The 22,739-nt window shown below is 43.7% G+C and overlaps 2 protein-coding genes across 10 annotated transcripts in view; both read left to right on the top strand.

Moving 5' to 3' along the window:
* Nucleotides 1–5,768, top strand: part of Zfyve16 (zinc finger FYVE-type containing 16) — a 54,005-nt gene extending 48,237 nt beyond the window's left edge. For all 6 annotated transcript variants that reach the window (XM_052743577.1, XM_052743579.1, XM_052743578.1 and 3 more), the window contains one exon: nucleotides 1,824–5,768. In XM_052743577.1, the coding sequence (XP_052599537.1) occupies nucleotides 1,824–1,985 (162 nt within the window). In that variant the 3' untranslated portion in view covers nucleotides 1,986–5,768. The remainder of the gene's footprint in view (nucleotides 1–1,823) is intronic.
* Nucleotides 5,769–8,190: 2,422 nt separating this feature from the next.
* Nucleotides 8,191–22,739, top strand: part of Fam151b (family with sequence similarity 151 member B) — a 41,145-nt gene continuing 26,596 nt past the window's right edge. For 2 of the 4 annotated variants that reach the window (XR_008219603.1, XM_052743584.1), the window contains exons 1-3: nucleotides 8,191–8,400; nucleotides 14,116–14,241; nucleotides 19,268–19,433. Coding sequence is in view for 3 of the 4 variants with exons in the window: in XM_052743584.1 (XP_052599544.1) it covers nucleotides 8,376–8,400; nucleotides 14,116–14,241; nucleotides 19,268–19,433 (317 nt within the window). In the remaining variant the exon portion in view is untranslated. The remainder of the gene's footprint in view (nucleotides 8,401–14,115; nucleotides 14,242–19,267; nucleotides 19,434–22,739) is intronic. The other 2 variants (XM_052743583.1, XM_052743585.1) reach the window with 2 other exon arrangements.

Raw genomic sequence — 22,739 nt, forward strand, 5'->3', positions numbered from 1 at the left:
GTGGTTGCTGGGAATTGAACTCAGGATCTGCACAAGAGCAGCACCAGTGTTCTTAACCACTGAGCCATCTCTCCAGCCCTAGTACATATCCTTTTTAATGGTTGTATAATAGTCATATTTGATTAAATAAGTGGATGACAGTTAATTAGGTATTATTCAGTATATTTTGATTGAAATTTAGTTTGACAGTATTTTGCTTTTGCATAAGTGTAAATATAACCAAAAAAACCCCCGAGTTCCTAGATGTACAGTGGTCAGATCCAAGTATGCACACAATGGATATCAACATATTGCCCCAAATAGGAAGTGAGAGCTTGAACCCAGGTCTCCTATATGCAAGGCAGATGTTCCATCTTAGAGCTGTTTTTTTCTAGACCTTCTTTTTTTTTTTATTTCAAGGCAGAGTCTGACCTTGAACTCATCCTGTAGCCCAGGTAAACTTTGCACTTGGTTAGGATCCTCTTGCCTCCACCTCCTGAGTAGCTAGATTACAGGCCTGTTTCTACCAGACCTGGCTTGTGTCAGCATTTCTGAGACAGTTCCTTAGTCACACCCTGTACAGTGTATAATCAAATCCAGGGCCTGTGCTTGCTCAGCAAGTGTTCTGCTACTGTGCTGTATCTCAAGCCCAACTGAACACTTGCACTTTGACAACGTGATAGGTGCAGTGTGGTGCCCAGTGTTCCCTTAGTACACATCTCTACTGGCAGTGGATAGTGCTCTTTTTATGTGGGAAAAGACTGTCTAGTGCAAGTTGGGGATTTAGCTCAGTGTTAGAGCACTTGCCTAGCAAGCGCAAGGCCCTGGGTTCAATCCTCAGCTCAAAAAAAAAAAAAAAAAGAATGTCTTAGTGCTTATCTGTTGATTTTGTAACTCTTCCAAAACATTCAGTAGAGATTTTCAAGGCAGATTCTTCTTTAGAATCTGGTTTTCTAAACGAGGGTTCATACATTATTTGCTTCTGCAGCAAGATGTGTTATACTCATGCTTTCTACTGGAAAGAGGAGTTTTGTTTTCATTACTTTATTGTAAGACCCCTTTTCACTGAAACTCCTGATGAGTATTGGTTGAATAAACACTGTTTTCTTTTATAGTTAAATATATAAAAATAGAAATTTCATCAGTAGTTTTAAATCTTAAGTAGTATTGCAGGGCTTGGGAGATGACTCAATAGGTAAGTACATTCTGCACAGACATGAGGACCCGAGTTTGGATCCCTAGCACCTACATCAAAGCTGGAGATGATGGTCCATGCCTGTAACCCTAGTGCTGTGGGGACAGAAACAGGAAGATTCCGAGGCTTGCTGTTCAGTCAGTCTAGTTGAAACAGTTAGAGACCCTGTATAAATGAAGTGGAGAGCCATAGGGGAAGATACCCAAAGTCAACCTCTGGACCTGACTTATGACACACACAGGTGAATGCAGCTGCACAACTGCACACACACACACACACACACACACACTTGCACATACGTCTCACACGAAACATAGTATTGCAAACATTTGAAACATGGTAAGTTGATTTTTCAATTCACTTTTAATTCAATTTAAATTACATTGCTAATTATTAAAAAAGCTTCAGACATCTTTTTACTTATGTATTTAATTGAAAGGAAATCTAAAGTATAAAGCAGTGACAATATTTATATTTATAATTTATATAGTAAAGAGATAAAAGAAATGGAAGAATATGCTTTTGAAAATAACATTATTTTACTAACATCCTTAAGTTGAATATTCAAAATATTCTGTGTATTCATCTACTGAGCAACACAAGAGGGCTAATTTTCTAGGGTTATCTTATCAAGATTTCTTTTTTCCAGGTGGAATTTCAGGCAGGCTGTGAAGGCCAACTTCTGCCTCAGCGTTACCTAAATGATCTCGATAGTGCCCTGATACCTGTGATCCACGGTGGGACCTCCAACTCTAGTGTGCCCTTAGAAATAGAGTTAGCATTTTTCATTTTAGAAAACCTTTTTGAGTGAAAGGATGTGCTATGTTGTATATTGTAAACTTACCTGTTAAAATGAATCCCAGCACTAAAACTGAAATGTTACAAACACTAAATGTTTGATTGAAATATGTAATTTTGCTTTTTAGGCAGGAATGATTTTTCCAAATCATTAGCACAATATATTAAATATCTGAAAATTCAAGGAATCCACCATTTTTATAGCTTTATGTTTATTATAAGAACTAGGAAGAAAAATAGTTCTTCTAACTTAAAATTCATAGTATTTACTGTGTAACTTAAATGTTAAGCCAAAGTATCTGCACTTAGTTATACCTCTTCATGCCAAGATGATTTTAATGAAGGAGACACCTGCTTTGTGTGTATGCTAGTGAGACTACTGACTTCCAACTTTTTAAAATGTATTTCAGTAGTGAAGGCCAGTTTCAAGAGTGTAGCCATCTAGTTCTTTGAATAAAGCTGGTAACTTATTGGTATAATTGGAATGCAGACCTACCTCCATGATTAGATAAACCATTTGATTAAACTTAAAATTTTGCCTTTATTTCTTCTCAAATTTTATATATATATATATAAGTATATATATATATATATATATATCATTTTTCCTGATTAAAATAATTGTGGGTGCTTCAGGATTTTGTGCTTCTCTATTTAAGTCTGTTGTTTCCATAGCAACATATGGTTTGAAATGTGTTTTATAAATCTTTGCTAATATATAAATAGGTAATATTTTTGTATCACAGTGCATCGCTTTCTCCTTCTTTACAAAGTACACCACTGTATCTGACACTCCGCAGATGACGACAGGCCAGGTGCCCCGTGAAGTAGTCATTGTGTAGCAATAACTGAAGCCTGAACCAGGTTTCTGTTACTCCCGTGGTGATCCTTAGGAATTTCGTGATTGACACCAATGTATGAAGTATAATTTAACAAACTTGTTACTTTTGCATATTTTTAATTCTTTCTATGGCAGTTATTTTTATAATGGGATATTTAACATAAAGTTAAAGATTGTGATAGAGCTTTCTTGCTTAATTCAAACAGAAGGAGAAAAGATAAAATGTGTCATTTAACTTATATAAAATGTAATCATTGTTTTGATGCCTTTTTATTATGTGGAGTATATTTTTTATATCAAAAACACTCACTGTATATACCAAGAAAAAGAAACCACACTAAATAGCCCTGTTTTAAGAAGGATATTTGTAAAGCCTTGCAACTCACTCACGTCTGTAACTCAGGAGCTAAGGTGTTAGGACCAGAGCTTTCCTCTGAATCACAGTTGGACCAGCCAAAGACATATTAGAGAATAATATCCACAAACAATGCCAAGTGTTACAGATAGTAAATAAAATGGCAACATACAACTACAACATCTATTGCAATGATGTAATATAAAGATAATATAAAGATGACTGCTTGTCAAGCTCATTTTGTCTTCTTTACATAATGTGCTTTTTTCAGTATATTATATACTTCCTTTGTGGTGTAACTGCATAATTTATGAATATTGAATTTACCAAATAGTGGAAGTCTCTTCTGTGATGAAGTAACTTTGAATTTGTTTTCAAAGTGTCTGCAACCAGTGAAAATTGGAATTCTAGCCTTAATGTTAGAGGCCCATTTTACAGCACTCTTTGGAGATGGATTTCTCTAAGTGCATTTGCCACCCGCTTGGTCATAGTCTTCACATTGGCACTTATTTGAAATTTTAGTAAAGAAATCAGATGGCTCCTTAGAGTAAGTCTACAGCATCTGTTTATGGTCTTAAGACTCTGCATTTTGAAAAAGAAGTGAAATAATATCTTGCTTTATGCATCTATTGAACAAGCTGTATGTGCTGCTTATAAAAAAGTACCATATTAGGTTTCATCGGTTGAAAAATAAGTCATTTCTTTTTTGGAACTAGATGTGTGAAACAGATAATTAACATATAGGAACATTTTAATTGCTGCAGAGGAGAAATGACTTTTAAGTGGGTGCAGGGAGCAGAATGGAGGATGCCCATGTCTACTCGGGAGGAGCTTGCAGCATAGGGGACATTTGGGCGAAATCTGAAGCATCCAGAATGCTGTGGAGAGACTGCATATTGCACCTTATAATTGAATAAGTCTTACTCAGATGGTTGTGTAGGTTCCTGGCAGCCCAGGTTTCTGTGTTATTTCATAAAACAACGCACAGAAGTTTTTTAATAGGAAGAATAATTTTGATAATGTGATTCAAGTTTTAAAAGACTGTCTTGAAATAAAACAGAAACTTCTGACTTGTTCTAGGTTTTATATATTTTGTTGAGTGACTTTATGTTTGACAATGTATACAATATACACAATTCAGCAAAAAGAAACATGAAAACTTAGCAGTGTTGATTTCGCCTCCCACCTGCACATTTCCCCATTTTTCCACCACGTCCTCTCAACAGGTGGTCATCTTCTTCTTGTATACCATTCCGGGTTACAGAGATCATAACAGCAATGCCTTATTCTGCTTCTTCAGGTGCACAATATATTGTAGTTACTGTGTTGTGCAAGAGAACATGTGAGTTTATTTCCCCTACCTGAAATTTCGTGTCCTGTCCAGCATGTCCCCAGTGTCTCCCTTTCCTCTACCAACTCAGCCCCTCAGCCCCAGCCCCCAGCATCTGTCTTTCTGTCTGCGTTCCGCATTCTTAGGTTCCACACAGAAGTGAGATCAGGCACATTGCTCTTCCTCTGCCTGCCTGCCTGCCTGCCTTCACCTGACGTCTGTCAGTGTCCTTGTTAGAGATGACGTATCTCCTGTGTGAGCCCTGAACTCCGGTAGGGCCTGTGCCACCTTTTCTGTATCCAGTCATCTGTTGGTGGACCTCAGGGGTAGCATGTCTTGCTTTTGTAAATAACACTTCAGTGAGCACAGGGCACAGCTGCTTGTTTGACAGTGACTTCCTTTCAAACAACCCAGTAGTAGGATTCGTTTTTCATTTTACCAGGTCATCCATACCATTTTCCATAGTGACATTTCTTACATGAAATGTAGCACATTAAGCATAGATTTACCACAGCAATTATGTGGGATATGTAGCTTTATATTTAGGACCATAAAGGTTTCATTGCTTCTGTCAGAACACTTTTTACTCAGTAACTAGTAAATCTTAGTTGCAGAAAAGAAAAATCCATTAGAAATCTAGCCTGTGTTCTTAGGAGTGTTCTCCTCACAACAGTTTTATTACACACCTGCATGGTTATTTTTATTTGAATAATTTTTTTTCTGCTGGACACTATGCCTTACCTTCTAAGTTTATCTTTTTCCACTTAATTGATACATTAGTCTTTCCACATTTTTTGTTAATGTATATTAACTGTAAAAACCAATGATTGGCTTGTTTTTAAGATAAGGTATCAAAAGAAGAGAAAAATACAAAGTCTAGCTGTGTGGCCTAGGCTGGCCTCCAACTCAGATCTTCCTGCCTCCATCTCAGTTTCCCACGTGCTGGAATTACAGGTGTGAATGGCCAGACCCAGAAAAAGAATGGATTTCACTGTGACATTTTCATGAATGCATGTAAAGTACTTCGGTAATATTCATCTCCATTACTCTATCTTACTTTTTGCACTCCAGGATTTTTGGTAGTTTAAAATTTTGTTTTTAATTTTCAATTTTCTCTTTTGGATTTAGCTTGGAATGGTATGTAATTTCATATGAATACCTTTGGGGAAGTATTTTTTTGCATTTATAGGAACACAATTCAACTTTATTTCCATGCTTATACAGATAAGTATAGTTCAAGTGCTCCAATAAAGGTTCTTTTAAAAAACAATGTTAAGCCTCTATTAATTATTAATCTTAAGATTAAAAATAATCTTAAGTAGCTAGCTTGGAAAACACAGATATTTACATTAGGGTTCATAACAGCAGCAAAGTTACAGTTCTGAAGTAGCAGCGAAAGTAATTGGATGGTTGGGGGTCAGCACACACGAGGAGCTGTATTGAAGGGTCTCGGCGTTAGGAAGGTTGAGAAGAACTGCTCTAGAGTTACTTCCAGCTTCTCCACTGTCTGCCTTCCCCCCTCATGCAGCTCCTTCCGACCCACTGGGTAATGACAGTTTATCTCTCCTGGTCTTTCTATATCAGTGCTTCTCAACCTTCCTAATGCTGGGACCATTTCATAAATTTACTCATGTTTAGTGACCCCCCAGCCATAAAATTATTTTTGTTGTTACTTCATAACTGTAATTTTGTTGCTGTTGTGAATCATAATGTTGATATCTGATATCTGACCTCTGTGAAAAGGTCCCCGATCCACATGTTGAAAACCACTGTTCTATCCTGTACTTAGTGTAGGGGAACCAGGTGCAGGCTTTGGCTGCTGCTCAGACACACCTACATGACAGACACCTACGTGGTGAGGAACTGAAGCTTCCTGATAACACAGCTTGAATGGAAAGTGGATCCCAGCCCAGTCAAGCCTTTAAACCAGCCGCACAAGCAGTGTGGATTCACCTCACCTTCAAAGACCCTCCCCTGGGAAGCTCCTGATTCCTGGTCAAACCAGCTCATACAGGCTTCTGCTTTAAGCTTAGGCTTTGTGGCGACTAGTATTAAATGACCAAAACAGCCGGGCGGTGGTGGCGCACGCCTTTAATCCCAGCACTCACTCGGGAGGCAGAGCCAGGCGGATCTCTGTGAGTTCGAGGCCAGCCTGGGCTACCAAGTGAGTCCCAGGAAAGGCGCAAAGCTACACAGAGAAACCCTGTCTTGAAAAACCAAAAAAAAAAAAAAAAAAAAAAAAAAAAAATGACCAAAACATACTAATGTTTTCAGCACTCAGTAAAAAGAGCTAAAAACTTTCCTGGTAAAATTAGACATTTCAAGATTGATGGTGTCGTTGCCACAAGTAATATGCGCTAAGTGCAAAGAGTACACAGATATACAGATATGAAAAGCTGTGTTTCTGGAGATGCATGCTAGGATCCATGTTTGTGCTGAAAACAAGTAAAGCTGATTAAAATGCAACTTCATCCTAAAACATCACAGACAATTCAAGAAGGGATGCCCAGTTACAAGATAAAAGCTAGTAGGTGCCTACTGGGACAACCACCCATATGTATGGGGCCAGAAATCAGAGTTCAGGCTCCACATAAGGTGGTACACATAACCGAAGGCCCTTGTTTGAATAGGCAAACACCACAGGTGGGAAAACCTAAGGGGAATAGCTAAGTTTGGGATTACCCAAATCATCCAAAAACCCCTTCTTTAGAATGTGCCGCCAAGTACCAGGAAAAGTAAAATGTAAAAACCCTGTCCGTCAGGAAAAGTGTGGAAACCCTGTCCGTTGACAGTCTCAGCCGAGCTGCTGGATGAGGCTACAATTTGAATTAAAACATATCTACTAACAGTAAAAAATAAGTAGACACACAAGGAAGCTATATCGCAGCAACCAAGAATAAATAAAAACAATCATAGAGTAGATGTGTTAACTAAAGTTAAGGGGTGGGGGAACCACAGCTATGTTAAAAAGAGTCTGCAAGGCTGATAAGAACTTGGGGTTGTGGAGCGGTGGAATGTTGAAGATCCAGTCAAACCATCTTGTGCCTTTTTTAGCTCCCTTATTCACATTGCCCACTTTTGACCTAACATCCATGTGATTAAGTGAAACCTTTTGGAGTGTGTTAACTAACAGCTCATCACTAACTTCCACCAGCCTAAAAGTTAAGAACCTTCGATAGCAACTGACACCTGAGAATATAAGCTGAGATGTCCTCATTTGCTGTAAGCTGCATACCTAATGTTTCCACCAAAGTATATGGAAAATTCCATGATACATGACTTTCTTAAACAGCAAAAACTCCATGAAACTGCAGTATATTTGGGGCAACTGATTTGGTGTTCTTGGACCATGGTCACTCATATTTGGTTCTATAATAAACTCGAGGTGAGAGGTGTGTGGTTTGTGTAAAGAAGTAAATTAAATGTGCAAAAAAGCAAACTAAATTTAAATGCGAAGATACAGGCAGAAAACGAAAAACTATAAAGCGATGGGGCTAACTAGTGTTTTCTGAGGTGGAAAATCCTGGCTGGGCTGGAAAGAGTATGGAGACCTGGTTGAGGCTAAAAATAATTTCCACTCAAATCAGAACGACTTGAAATCATTACCCTCTGAAGGGCTGCGCGAGAAGCGCTTCCGCTCCTGCTGTCAGGTGACGTATTCTAGCTTTGCAGCCCGCAGGCGGCAGGCTCAGGGATGCAACTGGACGTCTGCACTGTGGGGAGGTGGCGCCCCCGCCAGCCCAGCTCTTGCTATGCGCGTGCGCACCAATTCCGGCGCGGCGCCGAGGTTCCGGTCATCTGGCTTCCGCCACCCGAGACAACCCCTGTGCGGGCCAACCCTTAGCGCCTGCGCAGACGGCGGCGTCCGTCCATCACCATGGCAGCATTCGCTGGGGGCCCCGGTAAGTGCGGAGGGCTCGGCGGGCGCCGCCTGCTCCTTTCCCTGTTCTGGTATTCCCGTTTTAAAGGAGTGTCTGCTGGGTGTGGAGGGTTCCAGTCTGCTGACGGCGTGAAGGAGGCCTGGTGGCAGAGTTTACAGAGACCGGAGTAAAGTCTCCATGTCACAAGGGAGCTTTAGAAACAATTTAGGGCAACTCAGTTGTTTGAAATGCAAAATGAAAATGCATTTTTCATATAAAAAGTTCAGAATGGCCCAGGAAGGGCTGTGCTCCCTGTCTTTTAGCCTTTTCCCCCCTCAGGCTTCTGCTATTAGTTCCTTGGTGGATCCTTCCGGAGACAGCTTACTTCCACATATACTACCATCTTTTTACCTTCCACTTTTAACGTACATACACAGGATAAATATTGCTTGGTATTAACCCTTTGAGAATTTTTATACAATGTATTTTGATCATATTCACCCTTGTCCCTCCCCCATCTCTCAGATCCAACTGAACCTTCCTCCAACTTCGTTTTCTTGTGTTTGTCCTTCTCTTTGTCAAACTCCAAGGAGTAAATAGAATGGGTTGTCCCAAGGCTGGAGGCCTCCCTCTCGTTTGGGACTTTGGATTTTAAGGAAGTTTTATGTATATGGTGCATATTTATAGGGTAAGGTGACCCTTTTCCACTCCCAAACTGTAGTGGACCTGATAACCTTAGATATTTTGTCCCATGATCCCCACAAGAGAGAGAGGGTCGTCAAAATCACAGTGGGGGTGCTGGAGAGAGCCCAGTTGATAACCTTGCTTTCCAAGGGTGAGGACCAGAGTTCCATCCACAGAACATATGTGAAAACTAGCAACCCTGGTACAGGCTACTCTGGGGAGGTGGAAACAGGATCCTCAGGGCGTAGCCAGCAAGCCGACCAGACTGTTTGGTGTGCTCCAGGCTAGCAAGTCTCCCTTTCTCAAAACACAACAAGGTGGAGGCTTCCAAAGAATGACATCTGAGATTGTCCTGTGTTCTCCACATGCACGTGTACACGTGGGCACACCACACTACCGCATAATGACAGTGGGTCTTTGGAGGATGCAGATCCTTCCTTGGTGCACAGGTGTGGAGCATGCCCTGGTGCCTTAGTTTTTGATACAAAGGGAAAAACCTAACTGTAGCTTAAGGACAGTTGACCACCAAGGGGCATTCTGACAGGAGACAGCTACCACCATGCGGCTGTGGTTCCCTTGTACCTAACTCTTTGTCCAGGCACTATCAGAAGTCTGAGCCAGAGTTCCAAGAGCTAAAAGCATGGTGTTAACAGTACCATGTTTCTTCAGGAGGTATGGATGTCAGTATTCTTGCCTTTCTGGCTCCTTGGCTCCCAGGATCTCTTCCTGCATCTGTCAAGCCAGAAGTGACTGGTTGAGTTACTCTCACTATACCACCTCAGCGTTTATTGGCCTTCCTCTAGACTTATAAGGACCTTGTTATTAAAATTTGGACTCTCAAACAAACACCCTCCCATTTCAAAGTCACCTGATTAGCAACCCTAATGTCATTTGTAACTAAAATGTGTCATAGCCTCACACAACATCTAAAAAAGAAAACCTGAATTCGCAAAGATGCTGAAGGCATCTGTTTGGCAGCCTTAATTCCTTCTTCACTGTGTACCATATTGACAGGAAACCATCATTCCCCTGTACCATTGCTCTAATGCTTTTACTCCTGTCTCTGAAATCCAATTGTACATATACAGTTGCCTTGTTCATTTTAAGGGCTGCAGAATGGTCCATATTTAGTGTTGACAGACATTTGAAGTTTCGCTCTTTTGTTATTACAAACAATTCATTAAGTTTCTTCAGTGGGACGTATTCTCCCAAATGAGCTTATCTGTCTGTGGAATAAAGCCAAAGAAGTAGAATTTCTCCATCAAAGGGCAGATAGAAGAATGGCTCCCACGGGCTCCTGTGTTCCAGTGCTTGTCCCTAGTTGGTGGAACTGGGAACCGTTTGGGGAAGGATTAGGAGGCATGGCCATGTTGGAGGAGGTGTGTCATTAGGGATGGACTTTGAAGCTTCAGAAACCCCATGACAGGCCCAACCCCCACCGGTGCCTTCAACTTTCAAATAGGATGTAAGCTCTCAGCCACTGCTCCAGCACCATGCCTGCCTGCCTGCTGCCATGCTCCCTGCTGTGAGGGTCACGGACTCACCCTCTGGAACTGTCAGCCAGCTCCCAATTAAGTGCTTTCTTTTATAAGTTGCCTTGGTCACTTCAAAGAGACATAAATAACCACATTTATGTGCTCCAAACATTTCAAAATAGACCGGGCTGAGCTATGATTTTTAGTAGGTGTGCTGAATGTACTTTGAGTTAGGATAGTTTAACTCAACAATTAGTTTATCTGGACATAACCTCATTGTAAGTCACTAAGTACAGAGCAGCAATCTGCCCAAAGAAACTGCATTTGGCCTAAAACTCCTGCAGCATTGTGTCTGGTTACTAATTTGTAAGGTGCTTTTATAAAAACTCCAAATGCAGTATAATCACAGCCAAAAGGCACCATGGAAAAACCTAATGCCTAGGTTTGTCCTGGCAACCTATACGCCAGGAAAGAATGACCAATTTTCTAAGTCATTTGGTCTCTGTCTATCTGTCCTTCCTTATTGTAGGTAGAGTCCTGCTGTATAGTCTAGGCTGGCTTTGAACTCATAATCTTCCTGTCCTGGCCCTCTGAGCTGTGAGGTTCAAGTGTCCAAAGCCATACCCGTTATGTTTTCTGTGTATACATATATGTTATGTATACTGTGATTAATTGTTTTCTTCTTATTTGGTATTTGTCATAACTAAGAATTGATGCACCTTCTAAAATGACTAACCGAATATTAAAAAAAAATGATGGTCATGCATACTCTTGCATTTGTGAACAGGGCCCTGTGTTTGAGGGGGCTACTGGGGTCAGTACAGAGCTGCTGGTGGCAGTGGGGGTGACTTTGGGGGTAGGGGACTGCTGGTGGCAGTGGGGGTGACTTTTGGGGTAGGGGACTGCTGGGGGCAGTGGGGTGACTCTGGGGGTAGTGGGGGACTGCTGGGGGCAGTGGGGTGATTCTCGGGGTAGTGGGGGACTGCTGGGGGCAGTGGGGTGATTCTCGGGGTAGTGGGGGACTGCTGGGGCAGTGGGGTGACTCTAGGGGTAGTGGGGACTGCTGGGGGCAGTGGGGTGACTCGGGGGGTAGTGGAGGACTGCTGGGGGCAGTGGGGTGATTCTCGGGGTAGTGGGGGACTGCTGGGGCAGTGGGGTGACTCTAGGGATAGTGGGGACTGCTGGGGGCAGTGGGGTGATTCTCGGGGTAGTGGGGGACTGCTGGGGCAGTGGGGTGACTCTAGGGGTAGTGGGGACTGCTGGGGGTAGTGGGGTGACTCTGGGGGTAGTGGGAGACTGCTGGGGGCAGTGGGGTGACTCTGGGGGTAGTGGGGACTGCTGGGGGCAGTGGGGTGACTCTGGGGATAGTGGGGACTGCTGGGGGCAGTGGGGTGACTCTGGGGGCAGTGGGGGCCACTGGGAACAGTGGGGGTGACTCGGGGGTAGTGGGGACTGCTGGAGGCAGTGGGGTGACTCTGGGGGCAGTGGCCTCTTCAGCCAAGTCGCCTTCTTTTTCCAGAGTGCTTGCCAAGCCACATGATGGCAGGCACTGTCTTTATAACCTCTCTTTTCTGACTAAAGGAGTGTTTTATAATTTGGTAGGTAGAAAACCCACATACTGGACTGGAAAGACAACCACTTCCTGCTCCTGGGTTCGGTTCCCAGCACCCACATGACAGATCACAACTGACTGTGACTCTGATTCCAGAATCCAGTGCCGACTCCTGGCCTCTCAGACAATGAGCACACACAGAGTGGACATACATATAGACAAAATACTCAGACACAGAAAATAAATAAATCTTAAAAATGAAGCCCACATGTTTATGGGAGATACATGCACTTGGATCAAAATGAATGGAGGTCGCTCAAAATGAACGAAGTCCTATTTTCTGGTCAAAGATGACTTTTCCCAGTGTATAGATATTTAAAGATTTATTTACTTTTTACTTTTATTTTATGTATGTGAGTGTTGGCTTGCATGTGAATCTGTGCTGCACATGCGTGCAGTGCCCATGGAGGCTAGAAGAGGAAGTTGGACCCCAGGAACTGGAGTTAACAGAAGATTGTGAGCATTCATGTTGGTGCTGGGAATCAAACCTGGCTCCTCTGAAAGAGGTTAACCCAGCGCTGTTAACCACCGAGCCGTCTCTCCAACCTCAACCTTTCCTAATATTTTACTGTCAATGTGCGATGATAGCATTTTTTTAGTCTCTTAGAGGTTGCTGGGCGGAGTTAATGAGCCAACAGTTGGCAGATTGTTATGCATGCACCGTGGGTAGGCGCAGCACTAACAGGGCTCAGGGAGGAGATTAAGGAAAACCTGGCAGTGTGTGCATTACTTGCATCTGTCTATGCCAGCAGAGCCTGAGATTGCTGCCTTGAGTTCAAACACTCAGCTGCAGGAGGGTCGCGGTCTGAAGGCAGATTTGCAGCAACACATGGACTCTGTGCTGTTGAAGGGGCTACCCTCAGGGCTCTCGGTTTGGCTGCGGGGCAGGGAGGGGTGGGGACAGACAGACACAAGGACACACCGAACCACCCTTAGTTTTTGTACAGCTTCGTCTCTATGTAGTGGACCCGGGTTCTTGGAGGACACAACGTAAAATTTCTGCTTTCAGCGTCTGCTGCTTAGCAATTTTGTTCTCTTCCTACATGCTTTTTACACTTCCAATCTGCAGACCACACCGCATGGCTACTAATTATAGCACGATGTATGTTTACATGTATCGCAGACCCACATGCCACAATACATATTCTGTTTTGAAAATCTGTTTTTTCCTAGCCTAATTGCTTGGTTTTTCTCTCTCAATCTATCTTTTGCCCCTTTCTATAAAAACATTTTTTAACCCTCTAACCCAGCAGCCCCCAACTCTGGGCACATACCCATGGGGAGGAAACCACTACCTTGTAAATGAATGTCTGTGAGCATTATTCACAATAGCCAAGGCATGGAAACCACCCAAGTCTGCAATGACAAACTAATGGGTAGAGAAGATGTGGGAGACGCTACCAGTAGAATAGCATTCTGCTCTAACTAGTAGCCCTTGCTAGTAGCCACACGTGAGCCTACAAGATATTATTGTGCTTAGTGAAATAAGCCAGCCACAGAAAGAAAATATGTTGCATGATCTCATTTATTTGTAGAATTTTTAATTCTCAACTGTATAGAAATAGGGAACACAATGTTGGCTATTCATGGGAGAGAGGAGGGAGAGATGACCGAAAGATAGAGAGCAGATGTATAGGATGAATGAATCTAGAGATCTAATGCACACCGTGAGGACCATGGGTAATGACAATGTACTGTATATGAGACTTATGCTAATGGGATTTTAGCTGCTCTTCATGCGTATTCGTGTGTGTGAAGAGCACACACATGCACATACATGTGCACACATACATGCATGCACACTCACACACAAACACACTAACAACAAAACTTAAAAATGGTCACTGGGGAGATGATGGACATGTTTATTTGCCTCGGGTTAGAAACTATTTTACTTGCCATGTGTATCTCACAGCATCATGTTGTCTACCTTAAATATATACCCCATCAAAAATATTCTTTTTCATATAAATATTGTTATTTTAGGGTCCTGGAGTGAAAACATATTGGATTATTTTCTCAGAAACAGTCAGATCAGGACAGAAGATGGCGCTGAGATCATCTGGTATCACGCAGCTAACCACAAGTCCCAGATGCACGAGGCATTGAGGAGTAGGTGGCTTCTGCTGTTTCTATTAGAAATTATTTTCCTATTCCTATTCATTTTATTTTTGAAGCAGTCTTTCATATGTAGCCCAGGCTGGTCTCAAACTTGTGATCCTCCTGTGCTTCCAAGTGTTGGGGTTCTAGATATGAGCTGCTACACCTGACTGCTTCAGTTTACTTTGGGTAATTCATGAACTCAGTATGTTTTTTGAAATCCAAGCAAAATGTCTTGAGCTGTGAGTTGGCTGGAGTGGGAACCAGTCTGTCAGAGTCAGTGGACAAGAGAGTGCCTGGCTCCCCCTGGAGAGTGGGCAGCAGCTGTCTGGATGCACTTGCTGGGACTTGGCTCTGGAGACAGACTCCATTCCAAAATTTGGACCAGGGACAGTTGCTGCAGTTAGAAATTACCAGGGCTCATTCCACTCTCCGCTAAAGCTGTACCGTTTGTCCTAGCAGCATGGTGATATAAGGAATAGTGTGACACCTATCTGCTAACTGCTGCTTTATTTCCTGCCATCCGTGTGGAGGGTTTGTGCTGTTTACTGGGGCCTCCTGACTATCACAGTGACCTGAAAACCCCACACAAGCTAGCCTAATTCTTCAGAGCCTCCTGCCGTGGTTCTGACATCCCCTCTTTGCTGGCCTTTCAGTTCCTCGCCTGGCTGAGCACCTGCTGTCCTCACACTGGCTGCTTTCTTTCCAGAAACATGTGGTTTGTGGTGCTGATGTTGACCCCAAGCCCTCGAACATCCTGGGCAAGCACCACCACTAATCTGTGCCCTGGCATTCTTTTTACTTTTCTTTCTTTTCTGCGTTTTTCAATTTTCCATTTATTTATTTTATATGTATTTATATGTTTTGCTTGCGTGTATGTCTACATACCATCAGTGTTCCTGGTGCCCAAGAGGCCAGAACACTGCATCGAATTCCCTGGGACTGGAGTTTACAGACGATTGTGAGATACCATGTGGGTGCTCGGAATTGAACTCAAGTCTTCTGGAAGAGAAGCCAGAACTCTCAACTGCTGAGCCATCTCTCCAGCTGATCTTTTTATTTATCATTGAACTTTCTCTGTAGTCTAGGCAGATCTTGATTGAACTCTCTCTTCCTGCCTCAGTCTCCCAAGCAGTGGGAGTTACAGAACTGCATGACCAGGCCAGGCCTGCCCAACCTCCCACACATCCTTTGGTATCAGTTGAATTGCCATTTCTTAAAAATAAACACCTGCTCCTGAACCCAGGACTGGACACTCTCTCCCCCACCGTGGTCTCGCACACATCTCCTTGCCTTGACCTCCTTGACTCACTTTTAGTGAGTGTGTCTGCGGTTTGCTGATGTTCTGATGTGGATCGCCGCCACATTCTTTTTTGCACACCAAGGAGTCCATTGTATCCACAGAGCACGATTTATCCACTCCTCGGTTAATAAACGGTTGTTTCCATTTTGGGCGGCCACAAACACCGTTACTGTCTGTCCTGTGAATCGGCCTATAGGAGGCCAGCAGCACATGTGCTAAAAAGAAGTCAGCAGACATGAACAGACGAGGAGAAATGTTATTGATATACACAGGAGAGAAGCCGTGGGTGGATTCCCGGAGCTGGGATGGCACTCCTGGGAGGGAGGGGGTAAAGTCCTCTTTACAGGAGTGAAGGGGTGACAGTCTCACTGTGGGTGCCTGACAGGCTTGAACCAGATGGCACACGCCCTCATGATCTTGTTAAGGAGTATATTTTACTGTGCATGTTGTTTTTCTCAAGGCTGACCATTTGTGGAAGGTTCCTTGGGCCATGAGAGGTTAGGCTGCAGATGTCTGTGTAAGACATGGGTTACTAGGAGCCGGGCTACAAGGGCTCATGGCTTGGCTGGTGGTTAGTGTGGGGACATCAGCATTCACATGAAGGTTTGAGGGTGTGTGTTTAGTTTTTTTATATGGGAAGCAAAGGAATGACTAATCTGGATTTCACTTTTTAAGGAACATTTTAAGGAAAAGTCAACATTTCCAAAATTATTGTACTCTTTCCTATTCCTACCGATAGTGAGGATAAGGTTCTGATTTCTTCACATTTTTGGCCAGCACCCTGCTGTGTGCAAATTGGTATATGTCATTGAAATTAGATTTGTGTTTCCTAAAAGCTTACATGCCCTTGCTGGGCCGGCAAAATGGCTAAAGGCAGTTGCCCCGAAGCCTGAGATGAGTGGGATCCTAGGGATGCACGCATTAATAGAAGGAGAGAACCAACCCCCACACGTTGTTCCCTATGGCACGCAGATGACCCCAGAAACAAATAGAATGTGTAATAATTTTTTAAAAAGAGAAATACCCTGGAGCAGGGCCCTGGTGGTGTCTTTGGGGAAGTGGCCCACTCTGCTGCTGACAGCTGAGTCCCCATTGTGAACTTTAGAAACCCACAAACTTCTTTCATTTTGATCCCTATTTGAACGGCCTCTGTTCATTTTTATTCAATTGTATGTATCTCCCATAAACATGTGGGCTTTATTTTTAGGATTGACTTAGCAATTTTCTGTGTCTGAGTGCTTTGTCTGCATGTGTGTCTGTGCGTGTATGTCTGTCTGCCACGTGTGTGAATATTGTCTGCAGAGGGCCAGAAGAAGGCATTGGACCTCCTGGAACTGGAGTTACAAACAGTGTGAGCTGCCATGTGGATTCTAGGAACCGAACCCAGGTCCTCTGCAAGAGTAGCCAGGGCTGGTAACCCCGAGGCATCGCTCTAGCCCCGGCTGTGGGTTTATTGCATACCAGATTATAAACTGCTCCTCTAGTCAAAACCCACACACCCAGATTGCTTTGTGGTGGGCTTCACTCTGAGGTGATTGGCCTGCAGGTTTGGTTACTATGGGCACACACCCAGCGTTCCAATTCTCTTTATCTAGTTGTATGGGAGCAGGTGCTGTCCTTCGGAGGTTTAATAAAGGGCCCTGCTGCTGCCCTCTTGGCTGTGTTGACACTAAAATTATATTTTATTGTAGTGCTTTGATTTGAAAGTTTCTCCTCCAAACTCATTTAAATGGAATTGTATGGAATGGGGGTCTCTGGGGAGGTATTGGGACTAAGTTGGAAATATTTCTTTAGTATGCTACTAAAAAGCCCAACAGTCAATTATTTGTTTTCTTTCTTCAAATTTTTATCATAAGTTGTTAAAAGAAACCAATTGACACTTTGAGCATCTCCTGGAAACCACCTCCATCAACTCCACAAATTCCCCGTGTCTTCTCCATCTTCTGCCATTACTACAGATGACAGTGTTGTCAAAGTTTTACTATTGTATAAAACACATTGCTCAGTGAGTAAAGGTGGTCGCTACCAAGCCTGACAACTTAGTTCAGTACCCAGACCCTCATGGTAGAAGAAGACCAACTCTTACACATTGTCTTCTGACTTCCACAAGCACGATCTGGCATGTATATGCATGTATACCATGGCACTCACATGCATGCATACCAGGGCACTCACATGCCTGCACACCAGGGCATTCACATGCATGCACACCAGGGCACTCACGTGCATGCACACCAGGGCACTCACATGCCTGCACACCAGGGCACTCACATGCATGCACACCAGGGCACTCACATGCCTGCACACCATAGCACTCACATGCCTGCACACCAGGGCACTCACATGCCTGCACACCAGGGCACTCACATGCCTGCACACCAGGGCACTCACATGCATGCACACCAGGGCACTCACATACACGAAATAAAGAAATAAGTATGAAAATTAAGAATGATGTCTGTTCCCAAGTCAGATAGTGCCTGCACTGCTCTGTCCGTTCCCACGGACAGTTCCTTTTTTCCCACTAAGGCTTCCACAGGTCCCAGTGCCGGTGCGGTGCGGCAGGGTTTTGTCTGTCTCTGTTGCTTTCCTGGTAGCAGACGTCCAGAGCTGGGCGTGGTGGGGAATGCCCGTAGTCCCAGCATTTGGTAGGCCGGAGTGGCACAGTTGCAAGTTTGGGGCCAGCCTGGGCTATGTGGCGATAGTCTGTCCCACAAAACAAGTCGCTTTTAAAGAGTAGCTAAGTTTTAAATCAAAGAAATTAATTTTTATGTAGAGTTTCAGGCATGAGCAATGAATGTCCATGGATTCTAATTTGAATATCAAGAAGATAATACATGCATATGTCTGTGTATGTGTGTGTATATGTGTGCGTGTACATGTGTCTGTGTATCTGTGTGTGTGTGTGTATGTGTCTGTGTATCTATGTATGTGTGTGTGTATGTGTCTGTGTCCCTATGTGTGTGTGTGTGGATATGTGTGTCTGTATCTATATGTGTGTGTATACATGTGCATGTATGTGTGGATGTGTGTATATATGAGTGTGTGCAGGTATGTATATGTGCATCTGTATGTCTGTGTATGTGCAGGTATGTGAATGTATGCATGTGTCTGTGTATCTGTGTGTGTGCACATGTGTCTGTCTGTGTGTGTGCAGGTTTGTCTCCGTGTGTGTGTCTGTCTGTATTTGTAGGTGTGTCTGTGTATCTGTGTGTGTTTGTGTATCTGAGTGTGTGTGTGCAGGTGTGTTTGTGTCTGTGTGTGTCTCTGTATTTGTGTGTACAGGTGTGTCATGTGTGTCTGTGTATCTGTGTGTGTGGGGTGTGTGTGTGTGTATGTGTCTGTGTGTGTGTGTCTGTATCTATGTGTGTGTGTACAGGTGTGTGTGTCTGTGTGTGGTACCAGAGGGAGAAACAGAGCCTTGCTCATACTATTAGGCAAGCAGCACTTTGAGGGATACTCTCAGCTCAAATGTACTAGTTTTGCTACTAGAACAGCCAACAGATACTCCCTAGGCTTCCCTTCCCTTCTGTGCTCACCTCACTAGATACTAGAAAGGATCTGTAGGTAGAAAATGGTCTCAGAGCCATGTGATGTAGGGATGGTGTGCAGGCTCATACAGTGCCCGGCATCCAGCCGTTACCCAGCAAACGTTGCCTTCTTTCTCCCACGGGTACCATGCACTTCTCCTGTAGTTCCATGTTCGGCAGTAACAGAGCTCTCTTACTTGGGCAGGTGCTGCCCACATGATAGAGGCTGATGTCCTTCTTCCTAGTGATGGATCAGAGCATGGCCAGCCAATCATGGCCCACCCTCCTGAGACAAACAGTGATAACACTCTGCAGGAGTGGCTGGCTGAGGTCATGAAGAGCAACAAGGGCATCAAGTTGGATTTCAAGAGGTATTTGTACAAACGTGCTTCTTACTGTTCTAGAATTCACTTTCGGGAAAAACGTTAACACGTGCATCTCTGTCTTTGACTACCTATTCTTACACCTTGCCAACTGAAAATGAAAATTCAGGCTGAAGTCGGTTTTTGTAAAGGAATGTTTCGCATGTGACTCGTACCACAGAATGACAAACTGAAAGTGCTTTTCTCCACCAGTGCTCGGAAGGAGAGGGCGTTAATACGTGCATGTTCAGTTTGTTTGACATCTGTTGAGAGGCTTATCTGAAAGTCAGTAGTATCCTTTACAATACTGTGTTTTAGGAGTTGACCCCGTGAGCAGGGATGAGTGCCGTTCCTCTCCCAACGGCCTTTTATTGCCTTTGGCAGGGTAGAATCTGGAATTGCTGGGAGGCAGAATGGCTACCACAAGCTCCCAGCAGCCACTGCCTTTCACACCCAGAAATGGTGGCAAACCCGACCATCTCTGAATCATACCTCAATGTGAAGTTATCTCTGGGCTGGAGAGCCCAGCACCCACACCAGGCAGCTCAGAGCAGCCTGTAACTCCAGCCAGGGGATCCAGCACCCTCTGCTGGCTTCTGCATCTGCAGGTACCTGCACCCACGTGGCACACACATAAATAAAAATAAAAATAAACCTCTAAAATCGAATTACACCAGGAAGTAAGGATTTGAAAAGCCTGTAGGATTATTAAGATGACTGTCACCATTTGTGGGTAAATGCTCAGCAAACCTTGTCACTTTGTTGTGATGAGGAGCTGCATAGAACCCGGATGTACAGGAGTCTGGATTGACAAGGATGTGTGAGTTAAAGAATGATCTGAGAACCAGAGAGCTTTGTGAGCAGCCAGTGGTTCATCAGCTTTATCGGCAGTCTCGGTCCCGGAGCAGCTGATGGAGTCACCTGAGGATGACTGCTGGGCCAGCCTCAGGTCCCGGACTAACCTGTAGCGCTGGGCACTTTAAACGCTCCGACCCCCTCCTCTTCCACGTGTGCTGTTTCGAGTGTTTGCCATTGTTTGTAAGACCGGTTTTGGCTCCTGCAAATTAGCTTGTACGTTTGTAAGTTTTAGCTGCTACTTTCGTGGCCCATGGAAGGGCCAGGCCACTAAAAAAATGTATTTCATAAGCTTTATTTTATTTTTAATTGTGTGTGGATATGTATGTATATGTGTGTACATGCATGGGGGTACCCTCCGAGGCAATTTGAGGGCATCACACTCCCTGGACCTAGATTATAAGTGATTGTGAGTCCCCAACATGGGTGCCGGGAGCCAAACTTGATCCTCTGCAAGAGCAGTATGCAACATACGTGCTATGATTGGGCTGCAGAGACAGCTCAGAGACTAAGTGCGCACCGCTCTGCAGAGTAATTAAGGACACACGTGGTAGTTACAGTTCTGAGAGCTGTGGACACATGTGTGTGGTAGTTACAGTTCTGAGAGCTGTGGACACACGTGTGTGGTAGTTACAGTTCTGAGAGCTGTGGACACACGTGTGTTAGTTACAGTTCTGAGAGCTGTATATGTGTTTTACTTATGATCCCCACACAAATCCCAAGAGGTATTGTTCTTACCTCCGTATGGGAAAATGGAGGCTGAGGGGATAAATACCCCACTTGTGGTTAGATGGTTAGTCGTGGAGAGCCATCAGCCTGGCAGGACATGGAGCGCTCACTTTTTTTTCCTGTCTGTGGTGCTTAGGGCCTTGTACATGCTAAGTGCATGCTCTACCACTGAGCTACGTTCCCAGCCTGAGAGTGAACATTCTTTTTTTAAAATTTGTGTGTGTGTGTGTGTGTGTGTGTGTGTGTGTGTGTGTAAACTCCACAGCAGGCCTGTGGGGGTCAGAGAACACTTGCAGAAGTCAGTTCCTCCTTCCACCATGTGGATCCTAGATGTCAGATCAGGTCATCAGACTTGGCAGCAAGCACCTTTACCAGATGAGCCACATAGCCAGCCTGAGTTCTTAAGCAAACCACTGAACTCTGTAAACGGAGCTGAATGGTATTTTAGTGGATCTTGTTTTGTGCTTCCGGGTTATTTTTATCTAGCATACAAATGATAATACATGATTATAATATGTGCTATAATTATCATTTAGTAACATAGTGATGCTTAAATTTTATCTAGAGTTTTAGCTGACTCTGGGGTTTTAAAAGATTTTCCTCTAAAATACAATTTTAAATTACTTATTATAATATTAGGGATGGCTTTCATTCTGTTGCCTTCAATTTGTAAATGAAATTCCTAAGAAGGCAGGATAAGGTAAGATTCTCAGTCTTTATTAATTTACTTTTGCATCACTGTGACCAAACTGTCTGATAGAAATGTCTGTCAGACCTTGGCTCCGGGTTTCGGAGGTGTCTCAGCCTGCCTTGCTAAAGAGGATGGATGCTGTGTGGGGCAGTGTCCTGAGAGATGAATCCGTTCACATGGCACAGACCAAGAAGCCACCTGTGACCAGGTGCAGGGAGAGCCCTCATAGGTCTGCTCTTGTAAGCTACTCCTAGCAGCCCAAAGCCTCGAGATAGCCTCTAAAATAACGCCACAGGCTGGGAACTGAGGACTCAGCATGAGTCTCTCAAGAGCAGTTCAGTCTGACCTTAAGTGTATGCTGTTGTATTACTATAGCTTTGCAGGGTTTTGTTGTTGTTGTCTGTTTGTTTAGTTTTATTTTTTGAGTTAAGATCTTGAACTCTAACCTTGAACTCTCTACATAGTCATGGCAGCCCTCCCTCAACCCCCGCCCCCCGCCCCAGACTCTCGAGTGCTGGGATTACAGGCATGTGCTACCATGCTTGGTTTATATGCATTGAAATCAGGTGTTGTGGTGCATCTAGCTTTGCTGTTTTGTTTTGTTTTGTTTTGTTTCTCCAGACAGGGTTTCTCTTTGTACTCCTGACTGTCCTAAAACTCACTCTGTAGACCATGCTGGCCTCGAACTCAGAGTCCCAGCTGCCTCTGCCTCCCGAGTGCTGGGATCAAAGGTCACCCACTATGCCCAGCTAGCTTTGCTCTTTTTTCCTTGGATTTTCTGCTGATTTGGGGTCTTCTGTGGTTCCCTGTGGATTTTAGAATTGAGGTTTTCACAGGTATCAATGTAATAGAAGGCAGGAAGCATCACAGAGAAATAAAAGTATCTAGATTAGAATCTACAAGGTCCTGCCTAAGACTTACTTTATTAATCCACTAAAATCTAGGATGTCTGTTTCAAAGACAGTGGGGATAATATACAAGGTAAAGGAGACCGGAGGCCAAGTGCCACGTGTCTCTGGCTTTAGCACACAATTTAATAA

Source organism: Peromyscus californicus, unplaced genomic scaffold (genome assembly GCF_007827085.1).
Source record: "Peromyscus californicus insignis strain IS unplaced genomic scaffold, ASM782708v3 Scaffold_18__1_contigs__length_77618521, whole genome shotgun sequence".
Lineage (NCBI taxonomy): Eukaryota > Metazoa > Chordata > Mammalia > Rodentia > Cricetidae > Peromyscus > Peromyscus californicus.